General features: G+C 38.4%; 1 protein-coding gene across 1 annotated transcript in view; it reads left to right on the top strand.

Moving 5' to 3' along the window:
- The window catches only part of impg2a (interphotoreceptor matrix proteoglycan 2a), an 86752-nt gene extending 75597 nt beyond the window's left edge, over positions 1 to 11155 (top strand). The window contains exons 16-20 of the mRNA XM_063049835.1: positions 4556 to 4744; positions 5691 to 5892; positions 7013 to 7092; positions 9535 to 9593; positions 11019 to 11155. Coding sequence (XP_062905905.1) covers positions 4556 to 4744; positions 5691 to 5892; positions 7013 to 7092; positions 9535 to 9571 — 508 coding nt within the window. The 3' untranslated portion in view covers positions 9572 to 9593; positions 11019 to 11155. The remainder of the gene's footprint in view (positions 1 to 4555; positions 4745 to 5690; positions 5893 to 7012; positions 7093 to 9534; positions 9594 to 11018) is intronic.
- The last annotated feature ends 865 nt before the right edge of the window (positions 11156 to 12020 follow it).

Here is a 12020-nt window from a genome sequence, read left to right as displayed (position 1 = left end):
AAAGCAGATGCTGCAAATATCACTTGGGTTTGAGGGGTGGAGAGGAATCAAGTATGACCAGCCTCCTGACTTAAGGCAGAGGGGAATGTTTATTTTCTGTTTTTCATGTGAGCAGCTCTTTTTTTTTGAAAAAGTAAACTCCACTTTTATGTATTGCTGAAAAGCCTGGAGCATTGCCTTTAGAGTTTAATAATCGAATCTGAGCAACAGCTGGATCCTGTACGATACTTTCTTTTTCCCCTTACTTACTTAGTGCCATTTCATGCAATGTCAACAGTTACAAAGACAGCTTGGCCTATTGAGACTGTACTGCTCCTGGGATCTTCTAACACACAGCAGTTACTTGTTGGAATAGAATTTTGGCAACCTTATCCATGACCCCATTACCCTTTTTTGTATCATTAATAGAGAATGATCTATATGCAAATATTTTCCATAGCTTCCAATGCATATTGTTCTTACGACCTAAATCACTGCTGTGTTGACAACTGGACTCATTACTTCATCTCCCACTTAACTCATTCATTCACAGCTGATCAACATACTGCACAACCAAGCCCCTTTGTTTCCGGAGAGAACCATTTTGATCCTTCTTCCACACAATTAATTAGAAACAATTTTTAAAAAAACTAACCCAAAGTTTTGTTTCAGTTTTAAAGAGCCTTGATTCAATTTCAGGGCATATCTAATTCAAGATCCTAAGCTGAACTTTCTCTGCAACCAAGAAACACAGGAGGTTGCAGATGATAGAATCTGGAGCTAAAAAGCAAACAGCTGGACACAAAGGGACGCATTAACAAATGCCTGGCCTGTTGAATTCCTCCAGCAGTTTGTTTTTCTCTCAGGAGGAATAAAGGGGTAACAAATGCAGGCCCAGTCAGCAACACCCCACATCCATCAAATGATCCATATAAGTGTCCAATTAAAGTTTCATTGTTTTGGGAAACTCTATTGCCATTTATTCAAACCAATCACCATAAGGATTTTCGATGGTTTTACTTAATTTCTAAGCTGTGTGCAATACTGGAAAAAGAAGTCACTTAATTTCTTGTATCAATCCCAATTTGTTTAATTAATGCTTGTTTGTCATCTGATCTTTACTGTCACATGCAATACTGCCACCTAATTCACAGACCAAAGCGGGACGCAATACTGCCAGTTCTCTGTACCTATCAATAAAATCACACTGCTGATATTTTTGGCAAACTAATTTGAAGACTATTGTTCAATTACTGCAATGTCATGTCAATTTATTTATGAATCACACAGGAAAACCTTCAAAATTACACATCTGCACATATTATATGGTAACTTTCTTTTAATAAACTGAAGATTTCTCCCTCAGTCGGGTATAGGGCACACGGAACCATTCGTTCAGAGTCCCAGATGATTCCTAGGACCCCAGTAATCCTGTGCCCTGCAACAGCCATAGTCTGCTTCCTCCAAAACTGAATGTCCCACTCCACTCCTTCACCAATCTATCCCCTGGCCCACTCTCAGTGAATGTAAAACCACGTGTTCTCACAACAGCTTGCTGGAGGACACTAATGGAGTGAACTAACATATTTAATTCATTTGCCAAAGTAAAACAAAATGTATCAGTGTGCATTTCACTGAACCCCGGTCATGTATGCCATCCTAATGGGACAGAGACGGCAGTCCTAATCACACCACATGATGTTCTGGTTCATGCTTGCTTCCATAGAAGAGGACTGAGAATTCCAATTCCCTCAGCTGCCTCTTTCTCATGCACAGAATTTTTCAGTAAGACCTGGGACTCCCCAGTGCAGGTGAAGGATCCTTTGCTGCATGGAATGAGTTATGGCGAAGTGTGCTGAGTATTGTAGTTTCACAGGAAAAGGATGAAAGCCACAAGCCCTATATCTCACACACCAAGAATTTGTCAAAAGGAGTTATATCTTTCAGTTTTGTTGAAAAATCAAGGCTGTGGAACAAGAGCAGATATCAAATCACAACCCTCAGAGACTAGGGATCAGACTATGCAATGAAACTCCCTGTATGTATAGCTGCCTTTATGAAGAAATGTTTTTTCATTCATTTGCTGGATGTGGGGGGTTGCTGGCTAAGCCGGCATGTGTTACCCATCCCTCATTGTTCCTGACATTCCAGGGAGCTGCTAAGTGTCAATCATCTTGCTGTGACTCTGGGGTCACACATAGGCCAGACTCCAATAAGCGTAGCAGATTTATACCCCAATCCAGTAGTCTCCCAGCTAGCTTTATAATTCAGTAAATCATCTTTTCCCTAGAATTATGTATTTTTTAATATTTTAGTTGTAATTTTTTTGTGTGAGAATAAATAGCACTTTACCGATGGAATGAAAGAGTTTTGCATTAAGTTAATAACTCATTTGAGAACCATCTGGATTAATTTTATCGGTAGATGTTTTCTGAATCAGTAATAGCTTTTGCCCTGACTTAAACATACGGCTTGGAACAAAGTGTATATATTTTACAATTTTTATTTGGCGTCAAAGCAGAGACGTGCAGTGTGAAAAAGTTGGTCTTAGTTTTACACTAAAGTACAGCTTTGAGATATGACCTTGCCCTCTGCTGTTGTCTCTATGGGGTTGGCATGTTCTTTCCGTGATTTTATGGGCTTCGTCCCAGTGCTCCGGTTTCCTCTCACATGCCTGCTATAAATTGTCGTTTCATATCAGTTACTGGCAAAAAGCATCTGGGAATAACTGATGGCTATGGGTGAGAAGAAAATGAGATATAGAAACCATAGAAAAACTGCAGCACAGAAACAGGCCTTTTGGCCCTTCTTGGTTGTGCCGAACCATTTTCTGCCTAGTCCCACTGACCTGCACACGAACCATATCCCTCCATACACCTCCCATCCATGTATCTGTCCGATTTGTCCTTAAATGTTAAAAAAGAACCCGCACTTACCACCTCGTCTGGCAGCTCATTCCATACTCCCACCACTCTCTGTGTGAAGAAGCCCCCCCTAATGTTCCCTTTAAACTTTTCCCCCTTCACCTTTAACCCACGTCCTCTGGTTTTTTTCTCCCCTTGATATAAGGTACAAGGATGTGAGTTGGGCTGAATATGATGGTTCTCCTGCATGGACCCAATGAGACAAATGGTTTTCTTGAGTCATTATAAATATTGGATAGTTTCCTTCTGGTTATGGGACTCCCTTTTTGCAATTTATTTGAATTAGGGAGGCCTTTCCATCTGCCCGGTGATCTGCCGAATATTCTGTTGGTGAACCAAGGTGGGAGAAGCACCATCTTGCCATTTCTCAGAGACTACGTTGGATGGCTTTCTTCCTTTGCTTCAGGACCTGATGAAGCGTCCCAGCCCAAAACACTGACTGTTTATTTCCTTCCATAGAATCTGCCCATTCTGCTAAGTTCCTCCAGAGCTTTTGTGTGTGTTGCTCAGAGCTGTATCAATATTTATGATGCAATGAAGCACTAGAATCATCAGTACCATATCATGGTTATTATAAAGGATTGCACTCAGGCTTATTGTCTTTTTCTTCATTGGTCACACTATACACAACACCAGCAGATGAGATGGAAACACAGAGGTAACAACAGAACAGCAGCTATGAATCCAATAAATTGCATCATCCTTCTGCTCGCTTTTAATCATTCTATGATTGGATCCTCACCACCATCAAAAGTCACCTGAATGATTTATGATTTTAATTATTCATTCCATTCCTGGGTAGTGAACAGCCTCCCTTTTTACAGATGTCCATAGGTTGACTTGTTCATAAGTCAGGGTAATGTGCAAAAGCTGTCCGATGCAGTAACCATATCTCCACAGTGTTGTAATGAATGGCAAGCTATCAGATTTCTGGACACTACCTCACTGCTTGTGCTCTTGCTCTAATTTACTTCTTTTATATTTCTTATTGTAACTTATAGTAATTTATTTTAATGTATTGCACTGCACTGCCGCCACAAAATAGCAAATTCCATGACATGTATCAGTGATAGTGAACCTGATTCTCATCAAAACTCGATAAGAAAGAACAATTACTCTAAGTGGAAATGGAGAGGCAATTAATTTCAAGTAGGAATGAACATGCACATGTAAACAAAATGCTGAATTTAATAATACGATAGGAGATTGTTCTTCTGTAGGGTGTGCATATGTCTGGTTTTCTTAACCATGGGATAGTCTGTATTAACTTCTAATTTCTTCCAAGAATTTTGGTTCCCTTATCATTGCCCTGAGAAAATATTTGCTTTAAACTTGTTAGTGATCATGCTCTTCTGAAAGCTATTTTAACTAATTGTCTGAGATTCCATTCACAACCAATATATTGAGGCTTTTGAATCAGGCAGACAATTATTCCTACATCTGAGCTCTTTAAAATGTGGCCGGCAATAAAACAGTTAAATTCTCCAGACCAAAAATATCTGCTGCACCTGTTACCTTCATTCCTTTCTTAACATCAGGCTATTAAATTTGCACTAAAGAACTAGATGACCTTAAGTACTGTGGACTGTGCCAGAGCAGTAAGCTGTCAGATTTAAAACCTAGTGATAAAAGTATAATCTTTTACCTGGCAGGTGTCGTGTGGGTGAGAACTGGTGGTATAGAGGAGAGCACTGTGAAGAGTATGTCTCTGAGACTCTCGTTGTGGGCATTGCCATCACTTCAGCGGCTGGCTTCCTTTTGGTAGCTTTTGCTGTGATTTTCTTTGTAGCCAGAACTCTTCGTGCTCAATATGCCAAAAGTGGAACTGAGGACTCTGGAGAGTAAGTGTCAGGATAAATCGATATATTAAAAGTAAGTAGCAGGATGCTCCTTCCAATGTAAAGGCAGTATGATAGAGACAGTTGGCTCATGCTTTTGATGTCTTGGGTGAGCACCCAACCCCAATCTGCCAACACACTTTGGTTAAACCCTAAACTATTCCCATAATAGGTGAGCTGTCTTCGGAGCATCCATGAGTCCAATCTGGAAACACTGGAAATCCGCTCCCACTGGTTCCCTGAGTGCTTTCCATCTTTTATTCCAGATGATCCAAAAGCCTGGCTCATTTCTGCAGGGAACCAGTCAACTGAAATTACATGGAAATGTCACCATTAAAAAAAGTTCAATTAATCTGTGCCTCCACAAGCCTCTTCCAGCTTCGAATCCAATTGATTTTTCTTTCCTTCCCTCTTCCTTTGTATATTCATCTGACTTTACCTTAAGAACATCAATTCACTTCGACAGTTTGTTGTGGTAACATGTTCTATGCTCTGAACATTCTTTGGTGAAATATTTTGCCTGAATTCTCTGCAGGATTTTGTTATTTATAGACGCATACTATTGGTCTGACCTGAGTAGCCCAGAACTCCAAGGTGGAACCAACCATTTTGCCAGAAATTTAAAAACTTCTGGCATTACTCCTCCAAAGAAAATGAACCATACTCTGCGCAATCATGAACTGCTCAGGCCTCTTCATTTTCAACCTAACATGCTAAAATTATCAACAGAGCATTGTGTTAAATTCTCCCCAATAATAGCTGAGGTTTATGGTTTCCTGACAAATCCCAGTGTATCTGACAAATCATTTTAAAATAACATGCTCAACTTTTGTCCTTGACTGTGAATACAACTCCTATTTTGTTACTACTCAAAGAATCCAGAAAAATTAGATGTGTGTAGTTTGCCTTCACAGTTTAACATGTTAAAATCTTGCCATCTCTTCCCTAGAGTTAATGATAGCATGGCATCAATGGAAAATGGGACAAAGTATAATCCTATGTACGAGAGTGATGCCACGACTGGTTATAGTCATTACAAGAAACGCTACCCACCTTCATCCAGGTACAGTTCAAGCAGTGGAGAGGCATCCGCCAACTTCAGTAGCGATGAGATCAGACACGTCTACGAGTGCACCGAACTTAGCAAAGAGGTAGGCATCCGAAGGTTTTGGGCCTTAACTTCACTTGAGCTGCATTAGAATAAGCAGTGAGGTTAAGGTTCAATACTGCCTTAATAACTATTGCACCTGGTGAAAATCTGGTGTTAAAATATCCTTACTGATGGATGTTAATAATGCTTCAGCAGAATCAAGTTTCCATTGAACTGCAGGCACGTTACAGATATGCCTGTTAGGATAGGAATATGTTTGACTCTGAAGTATTATGAGGTTAATGGAAGCTTTGTTCTTTGTAACTACGTATGTAATCTTAATTTATGGTGCAAAATAAAGTTATAGCTGTATAGAAGTTGTAATTCTACAGCTGTTAGCTTGTAGGCTTTGTGAGAGCTCTGCTTTTCACTGGACATAACGAAAGGCTACCTGACAAATCTGATAAATTCTTATTTTCTGGAATGGAGTTGGAATTTTGATGGCTGCCCATTTGATATTTTTTGTCAACAATCAATTGCAGCCATTTGGCTATCAGGTAAGCATATCTTAGTTGCATATCTTTCCCCTGAAATCATGTATGAAGTGATTATTTAACCACTGTTTATGTCAGCTGACTCAGTTGGCAGCATTCTAATCTCTGAATCAGAAGGTTTTAGGTTCAAATCCTACTCTAGAGACTCCAGCATAACAATTTAGACCGCCATTCCCCTGTTGCACATACAATGTTGCTGCCTTCCAGATGAGGCAGTAAGCCAAGGTACATTATGAACACTCAAGTGAATGTGAAAGGTCATCTTTTAAAAAGATACGTGAACTATCCTTGGAGATGTGGCAAAAGTTTAATATCAATCAGTGTCACTGAACGGATTATTCAGTCTTTTCTGTGTTTTTGTCTATAGGAGCTTGCTGGTTGTTTCCTACACTACATCAGTGACCCTGCTCTTCAGAATGACCTAACCTGTAGATCACAATGAGACAGTTGAAGCAATGGAAGGCATGATATAAATCCAAGCTTTCTTTATTAGTCACAGTTCAGCTGAAGCAAATAGTCATAAGGCTAACTCAATTTATGCAAAAATTCTCATTTGTCTCTGTGCTGGAGAGTAAGATGAATTTAATAATCAAGCCACTGTCTGTGTGCTTACTGTTGACATTTTAGGAAATTCAAGACAGACTTCGGATCATAGATCTGTACACTAAGGACAAGCAATTTGCCGAGTTTGTGCGACAACATCAGGCGTAAGTTTTATGTGTTGTGTTCACAATAACTTTGTCATTACAGCAGGTCCTACCTTTTTGAAAGCAGATACTGTTGTAAAATGGAGATTTCCTGAAAGGTTTTACAGTCATTGTATCGATTACATGGTGTGCCATTTTTAACATCACCATATTCCTCATGCTGGCAGAATCAAAAGTGTAAAACTGTAATATTAAAATTCAAGCTAAGCCATTGAGTGAGAGTATAGTTTTTCGCAATATCTAAAATATTTTCCCCAACACCTTGTGGATTTTGACACAAATGAACAGAACAATATTAATGGACATTGGAAGCAATCACGGGATTAGAGCATTTGAAACTTTGCACCTGCATCGCCATTTGTTAATGTCACATTTGATCCTCCACCTCAGTGTCATGGTGCTGCAATAACTGTATATCCATTAATTCCTTAATATTCTACTGTGTTTCAAACACTGTCTTGAATATTCTCAGCAACGGAGCTTCTACAAACCACTGAAAAGAGAATTCCAGAAAATCTCAGCTCCCTGGCTGAAGAAATTTCTTCTCAAATCAGCCCTTAATGACTGACAGCTTATTGTGAGATGGTGGCTTTTGGTTCTAGACACACATGCCAGGGGAACATGACTGTACCCACGTTATCAATCCCATAAGAATTTGTTTCAACGCAATCAACTCTCATTCTTCTGAACTCAGTCTAACCACAGTTAGGCCCATTCTATTTCATGTCTCCTCAAAGAACAACAACACCTCCATTCCAGGAATGAATTGATGAATCTTTACCACACTCCCTCGCAATCAAAAGTATATCCTTCCTTAAGAAGCCAGGCCAGACTTGTACATGATATTTCACATGAAGACTCACAGGGCCTTATATATGTTCTGAAGGAAATCCTTCCTCTTACAATTAAGTCCAACATTCAGTTTACCTTTCTAATTACTTGCTAAATCCGCAGGTCGACCTTCAGTGACTCATGTGCATGTATGCCTGTGTCCCACTGTACAGCAGCACCCTTCAATTCTAACCATTCAAAAAACTTGTTGCCTTGATTTTCCATCAGTGTTGACCTCGCACTTTCCCACATTATACTTTTCACCTGCCACATCCCTGCCAATTCCTGTGACTTGCCCTGCATGCATCCTTCTCACAGCTCACATAAATACCCAGGTTTGGAACATCAGTAAACTTGCACTGTGGAGAGCATTCTGACTGACTGCATCTCCGTCTGGTATGGTGAGGGGTGGGGCCAACTGCACAATATTAAAGTAAGTTGCAGGAAGTTGTAAAGTTACTCAGTTCCATTATGGATTCTAGCCTCCACAGCATCCAAGACATCTTCAAGGAGCGGTGCTTCAGGAAGATGGCATCCGTCATTAAGGATCTCCACCACCCAGGACACGCCACCTTCTCATTCTACCGTCAGGGAGGAGGTACAGAAGCCTGAAGGCACACACTAGGTGATTCAGGAACAGCTTCTTCCCCTCTGCCATACAATTCCTAAATGGACACTGAACTTATGAACATTACCTCACTACTTTCTATTTCTGTTTTTTTGTGCTACTTATTTAATTCAACTATTTAATAGACCTGTATACTTACTATAATTCAGTTTTTCCTATATTTATCATGGATTGTATTGTGCTGCTGCTGCAAAGTTAACAAATTTCACAATATACGCCAATGATATTAAACCTGTTTCTGATTGCACTAATACTAATGGTACTGAAGCTTAACTCTAACTCTGACCCTGACCCCAACCCCAGCCCTAACCTTTAACCCTCAATTAAATCATTGATATTGACTGAGAACAACTGGGCGCAGATGATTGTAGTGTCATGCTAGTCACAACCTCCCAACCAATTTTTTTATCCTCATTCTCTGTTTTCTGTCCATTGATCAATTGATAAGATGCTTCAAGTCTATAAAATCTCATACAGGACAGACATATTAGCAGTGTATTTGTCATAATGGTGACTATGGTTGCTAATCCCCAGATGCCACCAACTAGAACCAAACTTGGTGCACATCGCTTTTGACCAGAACAGATGGCGACTTATTGAATAAACCTCAAATAAAATACACATGAAACTTACTTTAAAATTAATGCGGCATAGCTTAATACGATCTACTGGAATGAAACTCTGGACCTTGAGGACCACATCTGAAATCAGATTTTCTGTGTGTCATAGGGTTTATTATCACTTATTTTGTATCCAGGTAATTGACAAAGTGGTTCATCATGGACTTTAAAAAGTTATTGAATTGTTCAAACTAAAAATCTTATGAGTGGTTACAATTGAATGGGCCCAGATACCTCTGACGTGGAACAAATTTAGCTTTAGTTGGACCTCTTTTCATGAATAGCCAGCATAGCTGAGCAATGGTATAGCTATCTTGGTGTTGCTTAAATGACATTTATCCCTATTTTTGCTTTCTCCTGTAGAGCCATGGATAATAAGCAAAGAAATCCTATGAGCTAGTCAGAAGGCGAAAAAAAAATGGGTAACGATTCTGGATTTAATGTTTTATTCAAATATATGCTTAATATAATCTTGCTGATATTCTCCATAAAAATGGAAGGTTCATAAACATCAAACTGTCTCTATAGGACACAATTCCCACAATACATTTGTCCTGATAGTGATTTCAATGGAACTGAATATCAGGGTGTGATTACAACAAGTAGACAATAATGGCATCTGTAAGCAAAGCTGAATTCCCACATTTACATACTTGACCACAACAGAAGAGCTGGGCGGCAGTTTATCAACAAAAATAGAAAATATTGCCTCAGATGAATAAAATTAACCAATTCTCCCCAAAAAAGGTGTTTTCTAACAAGATAAAGAACTAGAAATGTTATATCAGCAGATCGAGTCCAGGCTTGTTCAACCTGGAATGCTGTAAACATTTAGTAAAAAGAGTAAAGAAACACTGGAATAAAAGAGTGTTTACTAGAATGAAACAAAATAATTTGCCTGAACTGATTCGGTCAGACTGAAAGAGAAAATGCAAGGTTGACCCACTGGGGATGTACAGATTAAGAAAGGATTTGATTGAGCAGAAGATGTTTTCACTTGTATTTGAGACCATGTGTGGGCCGTAAATACAACCGATTTGCTAATAAACCCAGTAAAAAATTCTGGAAATAAAAATTTAGAAAGTGATTGTAATGTGCACCTTTTCAGTAGAAGAAAATACATTGGGAACTGCTTGTGAATAATAGGGGGAAAGGAATTGATGGAAAAGCTGATGAGATAAGCAAATTCGATTCCTTCCAATTATTTACGTTTTGAGTTGTCCGGAAGAAGGATCATGGGCATTTAGAGTTTTGAGATTCAAAGATGAAGTAAGAAACCATTTTGAACATAAGACTGTGGCAAAGTCTTGGGAATTGTTTCTAGATTAACTGCTAATTTTGTATGGTCTACAATTTTGCTTTTCCCTCAGGAACCTCAGAAATGTTTTTCTAAATTTAAACAAAATATAAGTGCAGTTTTTGTCTCTGCTGTTTTGTTTTGGAATTGTCTTCTGGGATTTTTAAGACATGTCAAGTTAAATCAACTCAGAAAGTTAATTCAAGCGCACGGACCCTGGACTACTGAATAGCTGAGTTGAGGGATGGAAGATACAAGTCATAGTAACTGAAAGCAAAACCCACTGGTTGTGTTTTACCACTTTTTAAGGTTACTGGCACAAGAAGGGATAAGCCTACAGAAGGACTTAAAAAAGGATGATAATGTTTTGAATTTGAGGCATTTGTAGAATCCATTTTTAGTTTTTATCTGATCATTTCTAGAAAGCACTGTTATAATACTTAGGTCAGAACATTGTCCAAGTCCAGGGTATGGAACTTCTGTTAGCTCATCTTAGAAGTGATTAAACTGCATCGCATTGCTGGTAAATTAATCCTTTGTCTCCGAACAGATTTTTCAATCTTCTATTGATCGCTCCTCCTATCAGTAATGGAAGAGACAAGGAAGGAGTCATGTTCAGTTGCTCATATAATCATTGTTACTGCAGTAACAGAAACCACTTTTGTAAATTTAAATATTATGTTGGTGCATCATTTTATTAATTTCTAAATTTAGCATTCATTTACAGTATTTCTCTATTGTAATTCTAGCAACTTTGTGATAAGTGGAAGCTTAAAAAGAAAGGAAATAATCATTGATATTTAAATACAACGATGTTCTATGTGTAAAATTTGTGTAAAATTTTGTTGTGTAAAATTTCTTGCAGTTTTGAATAATCCTAATTGCAGAATATTGTTAGTAAATGAGTAAACTAAAGAAGAATTCTGAACGGTTAAGCAGTGATGTAAAATGAGAGCTGCGAATTTACTCAGGTGGAAAGGGAGCAGAAATGAAAACCAAGCCAATTTTCCCCTCCAGGGTCTAATCGGCCGAGACCAATTTTAGCTACATTTAGCTGAATTACCCAAGTTAAAACATGTAACTTGACTTAGAATAAGATGAAACTTAAACTGAAGTCAGACCCTTCCTGGCTTTATGACTATTCAAAGATGCATTTCATTGGTGCCATTGAAAGCAAGATTCTTCCATCAACAGTGACTAAAATATTCTGGATACAACTTTACAGTTTGTATTCCAAATCAAATAATTAAATGTCACAAAATTCTGTATATAATGTTTTTATTCCACTCCTAGAGTTTAAAACTGCTCTGATTTTATTAAGCTGCATCCATGGCACTTGATTTATGCATCTGAATAATAAATAACATTATTATGTACTTAATATTTACACTGTACCATATTCATAATTCATTTAACACAGCCAAATGAACTTTGCTGTTTTTAATTAGAAACTATCTTTAATATGAGCAAGTTATGCATGAAATGCTTAAACGGAATCCATTTGATTTAATAGCAAGATTAAAGCAAGAAACTGCAAGAGGTGGAACAGAAA

The sequence above is a fragment of the Mobula hypostoma genome, chromosome 6 (assembly GCF_963921235.1).
Source record: "Mobula hypostoma chromosome 6, sMobHyp1.1, whole genome shotgun sequence".
Lineage (NCBI taxonomy): Eukaryota > Metazoa > Chordata > Chondrichthyes > Myliobatiformes > Myliobatidae > Mobula > Mobula hypostoma.
This window is presented reverse-complemented; position numbering and strand designations above follow the sequence as displayed.